Below are 23,304 nucleotides of genomic sequence, written 5' to 3'. Positions count from 1 at the left end.
ACGTGGGCAATGACAGTGAGACCTGGAAGGGCGTGATTGGGAGGAATGGCCCCCGATCTGAACCCGACGGTGTTTTGTTATTGGACTTCTGTGCTCGTCATGGATTGTCCATAACGAACACCATGTTCAAGCATAAGGGTGTTCATATGTGCACTTGGCACCAGGACACCCTAGGCCTCAGGTCGATGATCGACTTTGTGGTCGTGTCGTCGGACTTGCGGCCATATATCTTGGACACTCGGGTGAAGAGAGGGGCGGAGCTGTCAACTGATCACCACTCCTCCGCAGTGCAGTGTCAACACCGTATATGGTGAGGATGGTGCGCTGCTGACCTCGACTCGGGACATTGTGGGTCGGTGGGGGGAGGACTTCGAAGACCTCCTCAATCCCACTAACATGCCTTCCAATGAGGAAGCAGAGCCTGGGGACTCTGAGGTGGGCTCTCCCATCTCTGGGACTGAAGTCACCGAGGTGGTCAAAAACTCCTTGGTGGCAGGGCCCGGGGTGGATGAGATACGCCCGGAGTTCCTTAAGGCTCTGGATGTTGTAGGACTGTCTTGGTTGACACGTCTCTGCAACATCGCATGGACATCGGGGACAGTGCCTCTGGATTGGCAGACCGGGGTGGTGGTCCCCCTCTTTAAAAGGGGGACCGGAGGGTGTGTTCCAACTATAGAGGGATCCCACTCCTCAGCCTTCCTGGAAAAGTCTATTCGGGGGTTCTGGAGAGGAGGGTCCGTCGGATAGTCGAACCTCGGATTCAGGAGGAACAGTGTGGTTTTCGTCCTGGTCGCGGAACAGTGGACCAGCTCTTCACCCTTAGCAGAGTCCTGGAGGGTGCATGGGAGTTTGCCGACCGGTCTACATGTGTTTTGTGGACTTGGAAAAGGCATTCGACCGTGTCCCTCGGGAATCCTGTGGGGGTGCTCGGGAGTATGGGGTACCGCCCCTGATAAGAGCTGTTCGGTCTCTGTACAACCGGTGTCAGAGCTTGGTCCGCATTGCCGGCAGTAAGTCAAGCCCGTTTCCAGTGAGAGTTGGACTCCGCCAGGGCTGCCCTTTGTCACCGATTCTGTTCATAACTTTTATGGACAGAATTTCTAGGCGCAGCCAGGGTGTTGAAGGGGTCGGTTTGGTGGACTCAGGATTGGGTCACTGCTTTTGCAGATGATGTTGTCCTGTTTGCTTCATCAGGCCGTGATCTTCAGCTCTCTCTGGATCGGTTGCAGCTGAGTGTGAAGCGGCTGGGATGAGAATCAGCACCTCCAAATCCGAGCATGGTCCTCAGCGGAAAAGGGTGGAGTGCCCTCTCAGGGTTGGGGGAGAGATCCTGCCCCAAGTGGAGGAGTTCAAGTATCTCGGGGTCTTGTTCACGAGTGAGGGAAGAATGGAGCGTGAGATCGACAGGCGGATCGGTGCGGCATCCACAGTGATGCAGGCTCTGCATCGGTCTGTCGTGGTGAAAAAGGAGCTGAGCCGTAAGGCAAAGCTCTCAATTTACCAGTCGATCTACATTCCTACCCTCACCTATGGTCATGAGCTATCGGTAGTGACCAAAAGAACGAGATAGCGAATACAAGCGGCTGAAATGAGTTTCCTCCGCAGGGTGTCTGGGCTTTCCCTTAAAGATAGGGTGAGAAGCTCAGTCATCCGGGAGGGGCTCAGAGTAGAGCCGCTGCTCCTCCACATCGAGAGGAGTCAGATGAGGTGGCTCGGGCATCTGATCAGGATGCCTCCTGGACGCCTCCCTGGTGAGGTGTTCCGGGCACGTCCAACCGGGAGGAGGCCCCGGGGAAGACCCAGGACACGCTGGAGGGACTATGTCTCCGGCTGGCCTGGGAAGCATGGGATTCTCCCGGAAGAGCTGGAAGAAGTGGCCGGGGAGAGGGAAGTCTGGGCCTCTCTGCTTAAGTTGCTGCCCCCGCGACCCGACCTCGGATAAGCGGAAGAGGATGGATGGATGGACAACATTGTAATTTCCCACAATGCTAAACAAGTTTCAAAAATTGTTTGAATCAATTAATTTATGTGCGCCCCACGATTTTATTTAGTCACATATAACCACAAAAATTGTGTTTAAAGAAAAATGTATTGTTTGGTTTGTAGTGCATTTCTAACTAAAGTAAATAATATAAAAAAAGACAGCCAAACAGAAATGAGACGTGAAACGAGTCAACAGATGACCAGCTAAACTGGGGCTTCAAACTCCAACCAGTTTCTTAATGGGAAGCCCATTCTTGCTGTTAATTAAACCCATTCTTTAATTCCACGGCTTGCTGCTGCTCTCATTCTGCCATGGCGCACATTTCCAAAACTGTTGGATTTCCTGTTTGGTTTTAAGAAAGCCATCAAAATGTTTTGGTGAGCTGAGCAGGGGAGCCTCACCAAGACCTGGAGCTTCCTCTACTTTCCGATCCTGCGTGATGGGCACAGGCGAGCTGGTCATGTGGCAGGTAGTTTTGTGTGTTATTATTGTTTGGCAGCTGCTGCTGAAGAAGAACAAGAGCAAGAAGAAGAAGGAGGTCACTAATTAAGATGATGGTTACAATGACAACAAGCAACCACTGTGGCCCTCCTGGACTGCAGTTCGACATCCCTGTCCAACACCTATACCATCCTCATGAAATAAAAGTTACCGCCCTCCCCTAAACTTGGTTATGCCACCTTTAGTAGCAGCAACTGCAATCAAACGCTTCCAATAACAGGAGATCAGTCTTGGGCATGGCTGTGAAGAAATTCTGGCCAATTATCTTCTCTGCAGAATTGCTTTAATTCAGCCACACTGGAGGGCTGTTGAGCATGAACTGCCCATTTAAGGTCCAGCCACAACATCTCAACAGGGTACAAGTGCAGGTCTTTGTTGTCTTTCGCATTATATTAAGTATGTTTGGAGATCAGAAACAATGAAGAAGCAAAAAAAATGAGGAAATCAGGAAGGGGGCAAATACTTTTTCACAGCACCGTTAAGTAGTGAGCAATGGGTCTGAATGCTTATTTCAATGAGACATTTCTGCTCTTCCTAATCCGTTGAGACAACTGAAGTGACCACAGGTGGACTCCAAACATCTCAGTGGTGACCAGCAGAATGAGCTCTGCCAGCTTGTCTCAGTGGGACAGTTCAACGTGTTTATTTTAAATACATTTACAACAATTTCTAAAACAGTGTGTTTGCTTTATCATTCTGGGGTACCAAGTGTTGATTGATGAGGGAAAAAAATGAACTGATATGATGGTAGCACAAGGCTGTCACATAAAAAAAAAAAGTGGAATGGTATTCATTACAGCAAGGCGCTACATAAGTGAAGCAAAACACACGCCTTCAGGACGAAGGCAATTAGCTGCAGCATCGCACCTCTACTGGGTGTCAGTCTGCGTCTTCCTTCAAAACCTTTGGACCCCCGCTCTGAGGTCACGTGGCCCCCTGCTCTTATTGAAATGTATTACCGCCAAGCTCTCTGAATGCCGCCATCTCTTTCAAGTTAATTTAGTTCGCGGTGCGCCTATCCGCTCGGAGCACTCCGGAATATGCATGAGAGATGTGGCGCCGGCGCTTGCATGATGAATGGACACAGGCTTCCGAGAACAGACCCAGTCAGGAATTCATAAAAATAAACGGCGGGCGGGTGGGAGAGACGTGGAAGGGGCACTCTGTCTGCGCAACGATTTAAGGGGAGGGAGCAGCTGTGCCCAAAGATAAAGGGGGCAGCGTCTCCCTCCGGCTGGACAGGCGAGCTGAGTAACTGCAGTGAGAGAAGCTGATGACTACTCTGCACAAGTGCCCCCCATTTCACAACTCGCTACATGCAAACCCCCCATTCACGCTTCATGACAGAGTGAAATCTGACCTGCAGGGGGTGCCAATGAGCAAAGCCAAGGGAGCAGAACAACGAGAGGCAGTCAGAGGTCAGCATCCAGAAGCAGCCCACTGAGTACAATCAGCCGGCTGGGGTCAATAAGAGTGAAGACGAAGGGCGACGCCAGTGGATGTGCGATTACGGCCTCCGGCAGGCTGTGCGCCGTGCACATTAATATTTGATTAAAGCCGTGTTAATAAAAGATTTCATTTTCAACTCCGTCCTCTCCATTTTCTTTTCTATAATTAAATCTGCTCACTCCAGGAGGTCAGTAAATTCAAGAATTATACAGGCTGTGCTTTGGGCTCGGGGTAAAGGCAGCGGAATGGACGTGGGACCAGAGGGTAACAGAAAATGATACCCACAAGAGGACAGACCACCCCTAACCAAATAGATGAAACCAAATTCTAACCACAATCCTCCAGTCCTATCCCATATCTACCCTACGAAATGCACCCCCCACTGCCATCTTCACGGTGAGCTAAGAAATAAGATGAGAAACGGGGACGTATTTGCCACCCTGCATGGAATATGGGGCTCTACCTAAACATGAGGTCATATCCCAATCATAAGGGTCCTGAGTTGTCTCATATCCAACCGAAATCATTCAGGGGGCCGTCATCCTAACACTGGACACAACTGAGGGTTAAAAACAAGAAGGGAAGTGGAGACCCCATTTTACTCTCCACATAGCATATGGGGTAACATCTAAACATACAGAGCAAGACCAATCCTTACACTTAATGTCCAGGCTTATTGCAGACCACCAGTAAGAGATGCAGAGTACCTCCTTTTCTCAGCAGTAGATGGAAAGTGACAAATTGTATATTATGTTCTTCTTAAGTAAATTAAAGTCATGCCATCCAAAAATAGTTCACATCTGACTTACACTCACTTGACTTGACTTGAGGATGAACCCCCCCAGTACCCCATCTTTCCCTCACACAGGGCACAGCACGATTCTAAAAACAAGATGGGAAGTGGGGACCCCATTTTCCGGCCCAGCTCCTACACATAAGGTCATATCCTAATCCTAAAGGTCCACGCTTGTCTCATAACCAACCTAAGTCCTTCAGGCGATACCCTCATCCTAACACTGGGTACAGCAAGGAGCTAAAACAAGATGGGAAGTGAAGACCCCATTTTCAGCCCACCTGGCATACGGGGCTCCTCCTACACATAAGGCCATATCCTTAATCCTAAAGGTCCACGCTTGTCTCATAACCAACCTAAGTCCTTCAGGCGATACCTTCCTCCTAACACTGGGTACAGCAAGGAGCTAAAACAAGATGGGAGGTGGAGACCCCATTTGCCACTCCACACAGCATATGGGGTAACATCTAAACATACAGAAGGCGGCGTATCTTTACGCTAACTGTCCAGGCTTATTGTAGCCCATCAGTAAGACATGCAGAGTACCGCCATTTCCCAGCACCACCTTAGCGCCCACACCCACCAGGTGGATGAAAGTGACAACACCCCACATGGCATATTATGCTCTTCTTACTTGAAGTTATGCCCTCAAAAAAACAGTCCAGTTCTTACACTCACTCTAAGACTTGGATGATAAACCCTCACTACCCTACCTTACCCTCACACAGGGCACAGCACAATTCTAAAAACAAGATTGGAAATGGGGACCCCATTTTGCAACCCAACTGGCATATGGGGCTCCTCCTACACATAAGGTCATATCCTAACCCTATAAGCCCAGGCTGGTCTTCTAACCAGTCATTCAGGTGATACTCTCATCCTAACACTGGGCACAGCAAGGAGCTAAAACGAAGATGGGAAGTGGAGACCCCATTTGCCACTCCACACAGCATATGGGGTTCTACCTTAATAAAAGGAAGAAGTCATATCCTTACACTAATTGTCCAGGCTGACCTCATACCTACATTAAGAGATGTAGGGAACCCCCATAACCCAGCATGCACCCCTCTCAGACTGAACGCAGCAAGGAGCTAAAATGAACAAAGATGGCAAGTGACCACCTCAGTTTCAAGTGGTAAAGGGGGTGGGTGCTGACCCCATGCCCGGAAAACGCTCACTCTAATACATGAAGATGACACCTCCCATATCACCCAACCTCTCTTTCACACAAGATAGTGGGATTCCAAAAACAAGATTGGAGCTCTACTGAAACATGAGATCATATCCTGATCCTAAGGGTCCAGGGCTTGTCGTATACCCAGCTGGAGGCATTCAGGTGACCCTCACCCTAACACTGGGCACAACGAGGGGCTAAACAAGAAGATGGGAAGTGGAGGTCTCATTCGCCTCTACACAGCATATGGGGTTAATCTCAACAAGCATATAATCCACACACTAACAGTCCAGGCCTATCTTATACTCACATTACTGTAAGAGGGTCCCTCCATTACCCCCACATTGGGCACAGCAAGAAGCTAAAATAAACAAAGATGGAAAGGGATGACCTCCAACCCAAAAGGCATATGAGTCTTTACCTAAACATGAAGCCATTTCCTAATCCTCATTGTCCAGACCTGTCTTATAAGTCCCCTTAACACATTTAGGGGACCCCCCCCCCGATTAGCCAGTACCTTCCGGACACTGGGTACAGCATGATGCTGAAAACAATATTGGAAGTGGGGACCCCATTTGTCACCCCACGTGACATACAAGGCACTATCAAAACATGATGCCATATCCTAATTCTAAATGTCCAGACTTATACCCACAATAAGAAATGCAGAGTACCTCCACTAAAGAGTACCCCTCCCCCACCATACACTGGGCACAGCATGGCATTAAAAATAAAGACAGAAAGCGAGGACCTTAACCCCATAAGGTATGGGGGGGCTCTGCCATAAACATAACGTATGAATCTAACAAAATAGTCCAAAACTGCCTGACCTTTCCTTTACACTGGGCACAGCACGATGCTGAAAACAATCCAGTCTCTACTCGAATCATTTAGACTGGCATTCCAATGTTCTTTTCTCGTCGGGTTCCTCAGCATTCCAGGTACCTATCCCAAAGTCCAATATCTCAATTAGAAGTGGCCAGCAGTCAAATACCCACTTAAACCTGGCATCTCCAATCATGAGGTGTTAGTGTTATAATGTAAGCACTTGGCACTCCTATACCCAGTATCTCCTTTGACTGTTCATTTCTCACTAATCTAGACTGGCATTCAAATGTCAAATTCTCCCGAGGCCTCCTAATGTTCCACCTCCCTGTCCCAGTGTTCATTATTATGAATTATCAGTATGCAGAGGTCAAATAGCCACCTAGCCCTGGCATCTCCAACCCTCTGGTGTCAGTGTAAATGGGCAGCACATGGCACTCAAATACCCTGTCTCTATTCTTAGCCTTCACATCTCATTCATCGAGGATGGCATTCAGATGTCCACCTTTTGAAAACTCTGCCCACCTTCTAGAGACGGCAGCACTGTTCTGCCTACTTTACTCAAGACGCCAGTAGCACTCCAGTTCCTTGGCTTCTACCAGGAGCCTTTGGCATTCCTCTCACGTGCCGAGTTATTGCAAGTAACCGTGAAGCACAGGACAGTTCCAAGGCCGCAGGGATGAATATTCGGCGGTTTTGCTCAGTCATGCGTTTCTCTCACTCACCCCCGTCTTTTCATCAAAGATCTTGATTCCTCCAAAGGAGACGGTTAAAAAGATTTTCTGCTTGTGTTCTCCTTTTGAGCGAGCAGCAGCAGCGATTCCCTGCAGAAAAAAAGAGAAATGGAAATGAGCGAGGACAGAAGAGAAGGTACTGCAGAGCCAAGGCTCACCAGCGGGGGGAGCAGTCGAGCCACTGAAGTGCCTTCCTCAGAACAGTGACGGCTCACTGCAGTGCTTAATCAGACGACACTCTGGGACACGCTACGTTTTATAGTGTCTTTTATAGTCTAAGTGGATACCAGCCAATCAGGCATGTGAATGCTAAAAGGTCAGCATCTGGGGGAGGAAGCTGTGAGTTAAACTGGGGACAGAGGGAACCCTCAGGCTGGAAAGGGGGCAACAGACAGGAGGCAGCATGACCTGGCATGTCATAATGAGTGCTGGAGCATTTGATTATTCATCATAAAGTGTAAGCAGACGGTGCACACACTGGCAATAGAAATACCAGTATGACAGTATGGGCACTGCCAAGGTGGGAAATATACCTTATGTGAGCGCAAGGTGCCCTGAAAGGGCTATATGCAGGGCATCAGCAACAATCTGAAAAAGATGAGCAAAAAGCTACACTGGCACACTCATGGGATTACATGGTAAAACAGGCAGAATGGGTGATGCCATGGAGAGCTGGCCTGTTATGCCAAACAGAAAGCCTCAAAGATGCTTGGACACCAGGGAGTGCTACGGGAAACTCTACTCTGGTGTGCCCAGTGCCAGTATGGTGACTCATGGGTTAAGTAAAAGGTGACCACCGAAAAAGGATTAAAGACACTGGCAGGTCTTGAAACCATTGGAGCAATCAGCGGCCAGAGCCAGAGGAGGGCAGTGGGAAGGACGGACAGATATAAAAGCAGAAAAGGAAATGCATGTGAGGAAGACGGAGGCTTGAACCCGTGGTCGTAGGTGGCAGTAAGTGATTGGGGTGAAGGCGGGTGTTGGTCACTACTGTGGGTACTTCATTTGGAGCCTGGAGTATCACTTTATTATTTGTTTAAAACATATTTGTAAAAAGGTGCAAAACAGATGAATTAATAGATGCATGTAAAAGACACCACACAATAGACAGATGTTAAGAGACACATGCATTAAAGGCACTATATGAGATAGATAGATAGATAGATAGATAGATAGATAGATAGATAGATAGATAAAAAGGCACTATATAATAGATAGATAGATAGATAGATAGATAGATAGATAGATAGATAGATAGATAGATAGATAGATAGATAGAGGGCCCTATATAAAAGACACATAGTTAAACATGAAAGACACTGTATAATAGATATGAGTGAGAATGAAAGGCACTATATAAGATGGACAGATATGAACGGCACTATATAATCAGTCTGAGATCTTCATGGTGCTTGACCCAATTCTTCTGCTCTCTTAAATGCAATTCAAATCTGTACAGGACAGTGCCCACCTTGAGCTGTATCATGGCATCCTGGCACAGCTTGTCTCCTCGTGCCGCTGTCACCTCCTCGATGCCAATGAGTTTGGCTTTGTACCGGACGCCATCTCCTTTAAAGCGCCTTATAAGGCCCGCTTCGCTTCGGTCTTGACCTGAAATTGGAAGAAAGATGAGATCAGAGGTCATCCATCAGGGGTGGGGAGGAGCAGACTGAAGAGTCGCTGAAGCCCCCCCAGAGAGATGTGGGGGAGGGGAAGCACAAGCAGCCTTCTGCAGGTCAATGTCGCAAGGTGGACACATTGACCGACCGACCGACTGCCCACCCACCATGCAGCCCCGCTAGCAGGCACACTGACCCCTCCCCCACGTTTGGCACACTACACCTCCATCAATTGTTTTTAATTTGCAGTCTTTAATGGCCGTGCCCCTCACCGGGCCCATGATGGGTGCAGGACAGGCGCCCCAGATATTACAGGCACAGGAGCCAGCAGGCTTCGGCCTCCCTGGTGACACTTCATCTCCTCGGCTGATTAAACAGCACGAGCGCTGGGGGGTGGCGGCACTTGGGCAAGGTGACTGGAGCAGGCAGGCAGTCCTACTGCAGCCTGCACCTTATCCATCATGATTTCCTCAGGACGGCGCGATTGGCTGTGAGCGGCAGGCGAGATGAGCAGCGCCCGGTGATACCGTGAAATTAATGAGCCTCTCATCGGCAGAGAGAAGCGGCCAATCATCTGAGCCGGCAAGTTGAGGAGAACGAGGCACTCGCTAGACGGCCGTCATTAACCCCTCTGATGTGAAGTGGCGGGCAGGGAAGCCACCGTATCCATGCAATACACAGGGCAGGGTTAATGATATTGGGAGGCACATCTGATCATTAGTTTATATAGCGCCATTCACAAAAAAAAAAACAATTTCACAATATAAAGCTTTTTATGCCCTCCATCACCACCAGAATACTAAGCTTGACTGGGTCTGCCCACATCATTAAGACAAAGGGTGCCAGGGATGCCACCTAAATGGAATGAGTAGGAGCCAATCGGGTGACACGCAGTTCCGCCTACACTTCATATTTTATTTTGCATCAGGTCGCCCCACAAATAAAACTTTCAGCATCCTGAAACATCTCCAATTCCATCTAGAGGACGTGTGGAGGCCCAGGAGCACCAAAGCACAAAGCTTGGCCCCGGGGCGACTCCGAACGGTTGGCACACCGCTGCAAAGTAGGCCAGCGCTCGGCCTCGTTTCCGATTCCTGTTCTCACAAACTTTTCTGCTATTTTTAGATTCCATTCGAGGCCAGAAAAGGAGGCCACCGATGTGCAGGCAAGTGTGCCGCCGCCGCTCGCATGGCAAGGCATTGTGGCCAACGGACCGCTTGCTGCTTCACATGCCCATCTGGGATGGTGAAGAAGCAAACTGGTGCCCAGCAAGTAAGCTCTGCTTTGTGGAGCTCACCTGGCTGACCACTGCCTGCTCTCCACCTTTCACATCAGCATCCTCTGAGTGACCATCAAATGAAGCTCTGCTCCGTGCATATAGCGCCTTTTAGAGTCGGCACAAGCCTACAACGCCACAAAAAGAGTTGGCATCGGGGGGGTGGGCTGACAGAGGAAAACGACACAGCAGATCCTGCTGGCACATTGTGAGGCACCGCAGAGAATGACTGGGTGAGGTGCCATCAAGCAAACCAACACAACACAATGATGAACCAGAGCCTGTCACTCAGTGAATGACAGATGGAAAGGGGCGGGACTTACAACTACACAGAGATCGCCTCCCACTGGCATCAGCTGGGTAAAGGAGGGTGTGACCAGTAATCAGAGTATGAAAGGTCTCCTCAAATAGCAGAAGTTAAAAAAAAAAACGTAAAGGCAGACAGAGAGAGTGCCACCTGGTGGGCAATTAAAGAAAATGTGGTTATTTTGATTGGACTTTGGCCATCATTTGCAGGTCAAGGGTGCCCAGCCAACCCCAAGGTTCACATCCCGAACACTGTGACCCTTGTAAGATGGATAGCACTGACTGCCCACACACACTTGTCGTGTGCCCCAGACTGAGACAGATAGATAGATACTTTATTAATCCCCAAGGGGAAATTCACATACATTGTTATGACCTGCATGTCAATTATTCTTCTGGGATGGGCACTACTGACCCTTCTGCCCTGCACCGCCTGTGGTACTGCCACTCAACCCTCTGCCCCATTAACCCTTTGGCCCACCAACACGAGTTCCTGTGACACTCCTGATCAGCACATGACCAGTGTGTGAGCTAAACAGCACTGAGCCTTCAGCCCCTCATCTCTAACCAGTGTGACCCCCCTGATCTACGTCCCTCAGACCCTTACAAGCTGCAAATCACGGACCATACTGACCCTCCTGCCTCGGTGCCTCAGATGGTCCTGCCAGTGAATTACTGGCCCTCCTGCTTCGTCAGACCACCGGCCACATGTACCCTTATTGCTTGTGTGCCCAGGACTGTTCTTTTTAGTGAATTCCTGGATCAGATGTGCTAAACATCACTGACCTGCCTGTCCCATATCTTGACCCAGGATGACACTCTTGTCCTCCATCACCAACTATACAGGCTTGACCTCTGCATCAATAATCTTCCTGCCCTGCATCACCACCTACTGACCCTCCGTTTCTCATGTGTCCCTTTACTCTACTTCATGGACATCAGCTGCCATGCATCCTCTGCACCATCAACCCTGACCTACCTGGTCTTCATGACCAGTGCATTAGATGTCCAGCACTGACCCTTCAGTCACACATCACTAACCACAATGTCCCACCTGCCTTAATATGGACTGACCTTCCTAACTGACACCACTAGTCACACTGATGTTCCTTCTACAAACCTCTGCCACTTGTGCTCCTGATGGTTAAGACCCTTCTGGACTGGACATTATGGACCTTCCTGCACAACACCAATACCAAGAGTGACTGTTTGGGTCTTATGTGTCCTGCCAGTTCTGCTCTGTGACTTCCTGAACTTTAAGGACTACACACCACTGAGCCTTCTGTATCACCACCTCTACAAGCCATTCTGACCCTGCTGCTCCGGACCACCGGGCACACTCACCGTCCTTCTTTGGGTGTGCCACACTGCCATGACCTGTACATCAATAAATCATTGTGGTTATTTGTCATGTATGTCACTGCCCCTTTTGTTCAGTCCTGCATGTCACTGACTCTTTTGTCCTGCATGTTGCTGTCCTTCCTGTCCTGTGTGTCACTGACCCCACTGTCCTATCCAACATGTTGCTGACCCTCTCCCCCATACTGCATGTCACCAAACCTACTGTCCTTTGTGTTAATGACCCTTCCGCCCTGCTGCATCACTGACCCTCCTGTCCTACCCTGTAAGTCACTGACCCTTCCAACTTGTCTTGGGTGCCAATGACCCTCTCCCCATCCTGCATGTCACAGACCCTACTCTCCTTTGTGTTGATGACCCTTCTGTCCTGTCTTGCATGTCACTGACCCTTATGATTTGCGTATTGCTGTCCTTCCTGTCCTTTGTGCCACTGACCCCACTGTCCTATCCCACAGGTCACCAACCCTACTGTCCTGAGTCCTGATGACCTTTCCACCCTGCTGTATCACTGACCCTCTTTTAAAGTCCTGTATGTCATTGACCTCTCGTTCTGCGTGCTGCTGTGCTTCCTGTCATGTGTGTCATTGACCCCATTGTCCTTTACTGTATGTTGCTGACTCTTTCAACTTGCCTTGTGTGCCACCGACCCTCTCCCCATCCTGCATGTCACCAAACCTACTTTCCTTTGTGATGATGACCCTTCTGTCCTGTCCTGCATGGCACTTGCCCTTTTGTCCTGCTGTCCCTCCTTTTCCTGTGTGTCACTGACCCCACTGTCCTATCCAACATGTTGCTGACCCTCTCCCCATCCTGCATGTCACTTACCCTACTGTCCTTTGTGTTAATGACCCTTCTGCATCACTGACCATTCAGTCCTGTCCTGCATGTCACTGATCTTTCTGTCCTGTGTGTCGCTGACATTCCTGTTCCATATGTTGCTGACTCTCCCCTCATCCTACATGTCATTGACCCTACTGTCCTGAGTGCTGATGACCTTTCTGTCCTGCCCTGCATGTCACCGACCCCCCTGTCCAGTCCTGCATGTCACCGACCCCCCTGTCCTGTGTGTCATTGAGCTTCCTGCTCTACACATCTCTGTTCTTTTTTTTTCTTCTTTCTTATTCCCATCCCAAGAGAGCACCAAATGCCAAGTCCAGAAGCGCTGCCCGCGGTGCACCTGGCATTGAGCCTCTTGAATCGTCTTTTCCAGGTGCCCGCGAGGCTTCAAGGAGCAGCAGAGAGAGCGGCTCTGGTGCAGTACAAAGCGGCCGCGGCCATCTTTAAGTGAGGCTTTTTGTGCGCCGTCGTCTCTGCAACACGCGGGTATAAATCTTCCGCCGACTCCCAGGAGGCCGATTCTCGTTCCGGCAAATAGATTGTTGCCAGTGAGATGGCAGTGTGGGGAATCAATAATGTGCCTTAGAGGAGTTGCTGTCTGGGAGGAGCAGGGCCCATCCAGACAGCAGGACAAAGTCTGAAAGCCCACCCCACCGTCATGCCCACTTTTGGAGTACCACTCAGGGCCTGGAGGTCTGACCAGCAGCGCGTGTGAATGCAGAGTCTGCCATCCTGCCCCCATGCATGTCAGCTCATTATTTTTGAAAACTAATGTGTCCAATGTAAAGAAAGATGTGCTCCACCATAAGGGGGTCTTTGTCCACCTCCAACTGCCAATCAGAGCTGATCAGATGGCCACCAGGGAGGGCACTTATGTTATATAGCTGTCGGTGGTCAGGGTCTTCCCAAGATGATTCTGGTCAATACATAGGGCACAACAACATGAGGGTAGACAACACATCAAAGGGTATATGGGGCACAAGGGGGTGGGGTTCAGGCATGATTGACACGTTAGGGCTGATGGGCAGACTGCTACAGACAACCTAAGATGGCGGGCATCATGAAGCACAGGGAGAGCAAGAAGGGTACAATCAGGAATCAAGGTTCAGCAGAGTGGAGGTGGGCATGGCGGGCAAGCAGGAGCTGAGGGCAGTGGTGTTCAGGGTTAATTGCGGGTATGGGCACAGTGGACTTGGCGGGTCTGGACATTCACTTATGTAAACACTCTGCTCAAGGCTTGTGATGCCAATATACTTGATAGAACAATCAATGCCAGCAAAGAGTGGGGGGTCAACAGGGGCTCACATAATGGTCTCTAACAGCCTGGCATAGAGACACTTGGAGCGCTGGCTTTGCTTTACTGCGCAGCATAAGGTAAGGGATGTCCTGTCTGCCATCAACAGCTTGATAGGAAAACAGGAAGGCGGGTAATGCCACTTGAACCCTGGCTTGGGATGGACTTTGCATGTTCTCCTAGTGGTTTTTGTGGTTCTGCAAAAATGAATTCATTTACCTAAGTGAAGGTCGGCATCCTCTCCAGAACCGATTGCCATCCGTCACCTGTCATAAAGGCACCTGCATTGGCAAAAGAGGGTTCACCAAATGATTGGAGGATTGTTGGACACTTTCAGCCATCCTTACCAGGGCAGGGTGGTAGCGCAGTAAACAGCAGGGGACCTGGGTTCAAATCCCAATTACCATCTGTTTGGTTTCTGCACGTTCTCCCTGTGCCAGATTGGTACTGCCAAGATGACCATCCAGCCAACTGACACGATGTGATGGCGAGGCAGAGCCTGGCAGCCAATGAGTGACAGATGAAAATGGGGTGGGAGTTAAAATTGCACCCCACACACACTGGTACAGGCTGGTAAAGAAGGGTGTTAAAAACATGGGGGGGCAAGTGGCAGCGAGAGAAGGGTCTTCTGTCTGGACTTTGTCCGTTTATCAGCAGATCAAGTGTTTGTGGCCCAGTCATATGAGTGTAGCGGGGTGCCCATCCATCCCTAAGATGCACATCTTGAGTGCTTGATGCCCACGGCTGACAAAAAGAACAAAGGGTACCAGTGGGTGAAGCCTCTGCTCACGGAGGGCGACAAGCTGTCGTTAAGGAACTTAAATGGCAGTGCAGGATGAGAACGAGGTGGCACACAGATCAAAGTTGTTGCCTCATCCCATCAGGGTGCAAATCGCACGCCAGTCAATGCCTCTAAGGTGCCCCCCCTTGCATTTCCTCTGGGTGCTACTGTACCCTCTTAAACCACTAAATGGGTCCTGTAAAATCCGTGTGTATGTGCACCGTGCTTGCCTGAACCCGGCTCGTGCCAATGACAGTGCCTGTGACCCTTAATGGAAAGGGCGGGCTTTGGTGCGGTCTCCGTGTCTGTATAAAGGCACTATATGAGCAGGCCTAACGATGTTTGACAGAGCGAAACACGAGGCAAGTGCGCTCTCTGAACGGCTCCAGCCTCCAGCGTTCCAGCTATGAGTCTCCGCATCTCTGTGACCAAAAGTGACAAGAGGCGTAATCGGAGGTCTGATCCCAGATCGAGTGTGTCACGAAGGAAATGGCGAGTGTCGCCTACTCATAATGGCTCCACAGGCCCTTAAATGGTTGCAAGCGACTCTGCGGGTCCCGAGCTCCGAGTTCGCCAAGTGTCACAGCAGCCCGCTTCGTTGTTGACTGACCACCGCGTAACTCAGCGTGACAGCACTTAGGACTCCATCGGCCGCTCAGGCAAACAAATTGCAGGAACACTGTGTTGGCGGGAGCGCTTTGTTCAGGGACATCAAGGTCACTTTTGAAGCCCCTGAGGGAGTCGACTGAGACTGTCGTGGTCTCCCGCGGGGGGTCTTTAATACATTTCAAAGTGCATTAATGAATGAAGCCCAGCCGCTGAGCCGCACGGTGCACCGTCTGCCTGCCTGCCACATTTCATTCAGTGCCTACCTTTGTCTGCCGCTGAGACTGGGAGGCAAATGGCTCAGGTGTCTGCAGGGGGAGCCTTGCCACGCTGAACACAGAGAGCACACGTGCAGCCACATGGCATGCTGCCCACCTACTGCAATATGTCGCGGCAAATAGCTGAGAACAAAGTGACAGACACAACAGCAGAAAAGTGGGGCACAAATGCAGATTGGATGGGGTTAAATACTCAGATGGGAAGGCCGACTAGTTGGGTCCATATGCTAGATCAAGAGGGGCTTACCAAGAGGAATGAACATGTAGCGGGGGGGTCTCAATATTACAGCCCAAGCAATGAGGTGGAGGGGTCGTGTCTCAGCATTAGAATGTCTGGTGACATTAAATGTGTGTGATGAAATACCTGACTAAATACATGAATGGGAGGGGCTAACCAAGACAAAAAATGGGAGGAGACAGGCAGACTGATAGCATCCCAATGCAAGTGTGGGCGGGGCTAACCAAGAAGAATGGGAGAGAAGTAGCAGATCAAATTGATAGCGTCCCAGTGTTATTGTGGGGGCGGGGCTAACCAAGGAGGATGGGAGGAGGCATTAAGTGGAGTGGGTGTGTCTAAACACTAGAATGTGTAGATATTAAAGTAAAATGGTGAAACAGTTGAATGGGTGGGGCCAACCAAGAAAAAAATGGGAGGAGACAGGCAGACTGATTGGGTCCCAATGCAAGTGTGGGTGGGGCTAACCGAGAACAATGGGAGGTAGCAGATAAAATTGTAAGTGCCAAATTGTTAGTGTGGGCGAGGCTAACCAAGAAGAATGGGAGGCAAATATTAAGTGGAGTGGGTGTGTCTAAACTAGGAATGTGTAGATATTAAAGTAAAATGATGAAACAGTTGAATGGGAGGGGCTAACCAAGAAAAAAAAAATGGGAGGAGACAGGCAGATTGATAGGGTCCCAATGCAAGTGTGGGCAGGGCTAGCAGAACTATGTGAAGTGGGTGTGTCTTAACACTGAAATGTGTAGATATTAAAGTAAAATGATTAAATACTTGGATGGGAGGGCCAACTACGTGGGTCCACATGCTAGAAAGAGAGGGGCTTACCAAGAGGAATGAACATGTAACAGGGGGGTCTCAATATTACAGCCAAAGCAATGAGGTGGAGGGGTCATGTCTCAGCACTAGAATGTCTGGTGACATTAAATGTGTGTTTATTTTTTATTTTTTCTCCAGCCGTCTGGAGTTTTTTTGTTTTTTCTGTCCCCCCTGGCCATTGAACGTTACTCTTATTCGATGTTAATGTTGATTTATTTTGTTTTATAATTGTCTTTCATTTTTCTATTCTTTAATATGTAAAGCACTTTGAGCTACTGTTTGTATGAAAATGTGCTATATAAATAAATGTTGTTGTTGTTGTTGTTGATGAAATACCTGACTAAATACATGAATGGGAGGGGCTAACCAAGAAAAACAGGCAGATTGATAGAGTCCCAATGCCAGTATGGGTGGGGCTAACCGAGAAAAATGGGAGGTAGCAGATAAAATTGTAAGTGCCAAAGTGTTAGTGTGGGCGGGGCTAACCAAGGAGGATGGGATATTAAAGTAAAAAGATGAAATAGTTGAATGGGAGGGGCCAACCAAGAAAAAAAATGGGAGTACACAGGCAGACTGATAGGGTTCCAATGCAAGTGTGGGCGGGGCTAACCAAAAAGAATGAGAGGGAGGTAGTAGAGAAAACTGTAAGTGCCCCTGTGTTAGTGTGGGCGGGGCGAACCAAGGAGAATGGGCAGGAAGTACTAAGTGAAGTGGGTGTGTCTAAACACTGGAATGTGTAGATATTAGAGTAAAAAGATGAAATAGTTGAATGGGTGGGGCTAACCAAGAAAAAAATGGGAGGAGACAGGCAGACTGATAGGGTGCCGATGCAAGTGTGGGTGGGGCTAACAAAGAAGAATGGGAGGGAAGTGTAGCCTTAAACAACAGTCAGGGATCTCAGGCTTAAGAGTGAATGGGACAGAATCAGATGCAAAAAGCATTCAGAAGAACTGCTCCAAGAAGAGAAAAATTAAAAAACGGTACCTCGTGAATTGGTCTAGCTACAAGTTTTACTAATAAAGACAAAAAGCTAACAATACAAAGTTGAGATATGTCTGATCTGGAGGCATAGCGACAGGACAAAAGCCAGGTAACTGTCTGGGTCCCCAAACTGGAAGGTGGGGGCCCTCAAAAGCATCTGTTTACAAAGGTACTCGCTGCAATGACAAATCTCTGAGAACTCCCCTTGAAGCACAGCATCGTCACACTACAACGACGGGGTCACTCCAGTCTCCGCTGAGAGAGGGTCAGTGGTTGTGATGACGTAATCAGAGCCCATTTCATAAATCATGAAGAGTATTTACAGGTCTGGAAGCAAAAATTGGATTGACTTGACTTGTTTAGATAATTCGGCTCCAGTCTCCTTAGTGCGTGGACAACATTAGCAGCACCAATTCAGCCACATGCTGAGTAGGTGGTAACAGAGAGACGGGGGTCTAAAAAGTCAAAATGTAGTTCCTCGCCAGTCCTGACTGTACCGGTCACTGCTGCCGAGGATGAAAAAAAGTTTCCATCTTTAAAGCAGACTCAGCCTTATTTGAGACCCGCCACGTGCCAGCCTGAGCTCCAACTTCAGTAGAGGGCAGTGTTGGAAGGTCTTTGGACAACATGGTAGTTGCATTTGCTGTCGACAAAGTCCGCAGACACCGATTCTGAATGTTACATTTCTTTAAATTTCACTATGTGCACTTTTTTATGTAAATATTACTTTGTGTAATTTGCATTTATTATTATTATTAGTAGTAGTACAATATAATGTTACATTTGCATTTTTTCATTTAACTTTTAAAAATTTACTCCATTCTACTACTGTTACTTTCTGTACAACTGTTGGCATTTACTGCAGTGTTTAATTTAATCTGTTTTAACAAAATTTAAATAAAAGGACTTGTGTTTATTAAATTCTCCCCGTTGATTTTATTCAATTTCCATTTTGCACTAAAATAAAACATTTTACCATGTTGAGACACGGAGGAGGGCAAGTTGGAGGATCCCTCGTATTTCCTCTGGGCTAAGCGAGGAAGTCTTTATACATCTCTATCTGTTATATAAAAAAATCTTGGGTCAAGACGTGATCATCTCGGAAAGACACTTTGAAGTCCCGCAAGACTACTTTCATGTCACGCCCTACTTACAAACAATTTCTCGGAGACACTTTAACGTTCTGCTAGACAAGGAAGTGAGACAAAAGGACAGCTGCTGTACAGGCTTTTAAACGCTCGACGTGCAGCGCGACATGCAGATCATGCAGCCCGGTAGCAGCTAGCAGACAGCCAGCAGCTGATCCATCCACATCTCCTTGGCGTGCATTCAGCCGCCCCCAGCCCCTGTCCCCCCAACGCAAGCAGCAGAGACGCATAGTGGCGAGCGTGAAGCGCGCCCGGGTTAGCGATCATAAAAAAATCGTGAGTGGTCTCCCCTAGACCAGGGATCTCCAACTCCAGTCCTGGAGGGCCGCATTGGCTGCTGGTTTTCATTCTAACCCTTTACTTAATTAGTGACCCGTTTTGCTGCTAATTAACTTCTTTTGGATTCATTTTATTTGACTCATTAAAGATTTGTTCTCCTGAATTACTTCATCGTTCCTTTGAATTGCTTCATTTCTTTCCTTAAAATGGCAGAAAAGAAATGTGAAGTGAGGGAGCCAACAGAAGACCAACTAAGTCAGGGCCTCAAACTCCAACCAATTTCACTCCAACCAGTTCCTTAATGAGGCACCAAGACTTGTCATTAATTAAGCCCGCTCTTTAATTCCATGGCTTGTTGCTGCTCTCATTGTGCAATAGCAGACATTTCCAAAACTGCCGAGTTTCTCTTTTCTAAGAGCACAGTTAAAATGTTTTGGGGGAAATGAGCACATTAACATTCCCAAGACCTTCATTACACTATATGTGAAAATAAAAGAATTGTGGACACAGTTTGCTTGTCATGCTTTGTATCTCATTATTGTTTGGCAGCTAATTAAGGAAAAAGAAACAATTGAGGGGTCTGAGTCTTCAACAGCAAGTCAAATAAATTGAATACGAAAGAAGTTAATTACCAGCAAAAACTGTTCACCAATTAAGAAAAGTGTTAGAATGAAAACTTGCAGCCACTGGGACCCTCCAGGACCGAAGTTGGGAACACCTGCCCTTGACTTTCTCGTATACTCAGATATGGGGATGGATATTTGAGGAGTAAACCGCAAGACAATGATTGCTTTTTTTATATTATGTACATTAAAAAAACCATCAACAACAAATCAAATTAATAATATATTGAAAAATGTATTACAAAAGTAAAGTTGAACAAATCAGACTCTGCAGCTGCCGAAGTGGCAGAAATTGCCGAAAAGTTGATAGAAATCCGATTTGTGCATGATAATTACATGCAAAATTTGGCTGACCCAAGTGAAAGTGCTCTCAAGTGATTGTGTTTACATACATAAACACACACACAACTCCAAAAATGGTATTTACAGACTCAGGGAGGTCCAACACGTCGAGATTCATCAAAATCTCGACATCGAATCTTTGGACGATTCCGATAGTTTCCCTCTACTTTGTATGCAAGAAAGTAAAAACAGACCTTTAAATTTCTGCAGCTTTACACTGCGCAATCTGGAATCAGTCAACGCCTTAATTAGTGCGCATAAAACAAACAACTGGACTTTTACAATCGAATGTCAGCTGTTGTCTTCGAATTGGAGCCTCTTTTTTTAATAAATTCAAATTACATTTGAATAGCAACGGCCGATCCGACAGCCGCAGAACAGAATGAAGCGTGTTTTGTTTTGTACAGCTGTTGGAGATGCCAGCGTGTTGAGAAGAGAACAGGACGGTACTTTTGAATGAATAAACGTTACTTTTTGGGTTTTTGGCAGACATTTACTCAAACGCGATGTATACTGCGGCACTGAGGTAAGTCACGCAATGGTCGCAGCGTCCGCTTGTGTGTGATGCGTGTGAGTTTGCGTTGCTATTCACGTGTTTTAAAGTCGGTGTAAATCGGTCCACGAGGTAACACATACCTTGAAGGGTCGGAAGAAGGTGCAGTGGGAGCTGCGGTTGTGGAGAACAGCGAGGCACGCGCACGTCACAGGCAGCGTGGTGAACACCGGCTCACGCAGCACAATATTGGTCAACCGAGCGGGGACGTGAGAAGACATTCTGGCGCGAGGTACCGAGCTGAAAGTAGGAGATTACGTATTACAGTAGCCGGTTCAGTGTGGATGAGAAAAATCCGAAATTCGGTATGAAGATGCTACTCACCGGAGAGATGGACACGCCTCAGTAGCTATGGCTACACACGTGAGCGTGAAACTGAGCGCGGGTTTTGCAATCTTCCTTCCGGGTCGCTGCGCGCCCAACTAGACGAGCCAGATGATTGGAAGGTGCAAGGTCAGGCGTCCAATGGGAGTGGAGGAAGGAAATCACATGGGGTCGTATAAGTGTGTTGAGGATTGTCAGATGCGCGGTCTTTTCGGCAAATTGATTTATGCACCCCATTGGACAACTTTGCTCCATTTTCTCCCAGGGACTTTGATAACAACAAAACGCTTAAGTGAAAGGACGTCAACAACTCCAAGAGGACACAAGTCGGCCGCGCCATTCATTGGACTGGCGCCATTTGGGAGGTTTTTCAGCTGTTATTCAGGGAACCGGACAGCCCTGCGAATGGTTCGTCCGTCTTTAGTGGAGGGGTGCGTCGTACTACTTTAGAGAGGCCAGAATGAGGTTTGGAGAAGGAAGTACATGTTACCCTTGCCTTTGACCCCTTGAGTTTAAGAGAAGGAGGATAAATATGGTGAGATGAACCTCCAGTTTGATTTGATTTTGTGTGAAGAGAAGTCCAGTTACTTACCTTGTCAGTGACATTCTGGTGACTCTTCCTATGAAGTTAGTAGACGAATTGGGAGAGCATGGGGAGTCATGAGGTCCCTGGTAAGGAGTGTGTGGCGCTCCCGATATCTATGCAAGAGGATAAAGGTCCAAGTCTTTTGAGTCCCGGTGCTCCCTGTCTTGCTATGTGGTTGTGAGACATGGCCGCTAACCAGTGACCTGAGACAAAGACTGGACTCCTTCATGTGTGTCTTTTCGGAAAATCTTGGTTTGACTTTGTGTTGCTAGTGGAGTCCTGAATGAGGCACATGACCTGTATTGTGAGGGAGCGTCACATACGGCACTATGGTCATGTGGCGTGATCCAACTCACAGGACCCTCATTGTTGGAGACCCAAGTGGCTGGACCAGGCCAAGTGGTCGCCCACGTAACACCTGGCTGCGGCAGATAGAGGGCCATTTCCTGAGGATGGGTCGGCCTTGGGGGTTTCCAATTGGGATCCCGAGCTGTTTCATCAAGTAGTGGGTGTGGCAATGCGCTGTACCAGTGCATGCCCCCCAACTTGACTTGAAGTCGTGGAGGGTCAGCCGGAGAGCAGGGGAATCGGACTGTTTGTATTTGTGTGGTCTCGTATGTGCTGCCACAACAAGGGAGAAGAGAACGTGAGTTTTTGTTCCTTGATGATACATTTTCTTTTTATTTTTTTTTAAACTATTTCTTTATACACATTAACAGAGACATTTCTGGGATGGACTTAATAATAATTCTTTACATTTATGTGGCACTACTCAAAGCACTTGTAGTGATTGGGGAGCCCCTTCAACTACCACTAATGTGTATATCACCCACCTGGATGATGTGACGGTGGCCATGTTTGCACAAGTGAGCTAATGGATGGTGAAGTGGTAAGAGAGAGAGCCAATTAGAGACAGGGAATGATTAGGTGGCCAGAATGACCAGGCCATGGTAGTCAATTTAGCCAGGACATTAGGATATACCCTACTCTTTACAATGCCCAGGGAACTTTTCTGACCACAGAGAGTTAGGACCTCGGTTTTACGTGTCATCCGAAGACCATTTTTACAGCACAGTGTTCCTGTCACTTATGCATTGGGATCCACACACAGACCACAGGGTTAGCACCCCCTGCTGGCCTCACCAACACCAAGCTTTTTCTAGATGTCTTCTATCCCAGTACTCGCCCTGATTTATCCTCCATACGACTACTCAATGTGCCAAGGCCAAACCATTGCAAGGTACATGGTGGGTATGGGATGTCGCAGGCAGTGCTAATTTTAGGTTTTCATGCTAATTGGTCCTCGCGGAATCAACAAGGCTGCCCACCAAAAGTACAACTCCCATGCACCCCTCCGGGCATCCAAATGGGAGCCATACAAGAGGGGTGCTGCCACCCAGTGTATTGGGGAACATATGGCTCTGAAAGGTAATCTCCCTCTGTCCTTCCCCTATAATGGCTTCCCAACCAGGCCGGAGTGCCCATCCGTCTGTATCCTCCTTTACAACTGAATATAAAGAATTCTTTACTTACTTGCATACAGCAGTACGTCCAATAAATCCGATTACCCAATGGCACTATAACTGATGCCCATGGAT

General features: G+C 48.3%; 1 protein-coding gene across 1 annotated transcript in view; it reads right to left on the bottom strand.

Moving 5' to 3' along the window:
* dab1a (DAB adaptor protein 1a) overlaps positions 1–23,304 on the bottom strand; it is a 94,169-nt gene that overhangs the window by 56,738 nt on the left and 14,127 nt on the right. The window contains exons 2-3 of the mRNA XM_039734671.1: positions 8,932–9,071; positions 7,452–7,550 (exon numbers count right to left, since the gene is read on the bottom strand). Coding sequence (XP_039590605.1) covers positions 7,452–7,550; positions 8,932–9,071 — 239 coding nt within the window. The remainder of the gene's footprint in view (positions 1–7,451; positions 7,551–8,931; positions 9,072–23,304) is intronic.

Source organism: Polypterus senegalus, chromosome 14, assembly GCF_016835505.1.
Source record: "Polypterus senegalus isolate Bchr_013 chromosome 14, ASM1683550v1, whole genome shotgun sequence".
NCBI lineage: Eukaryota > Metazoa > Chordata > Cladistia > Polypteriformes > Polypteridae > Polypterus > Polypterus senegalus.
The sequence above is the reverse complement of the archived record's forward strand: the minus strand, read 5'-3'. Positions and strand labels throughout refer to the sequence as shown.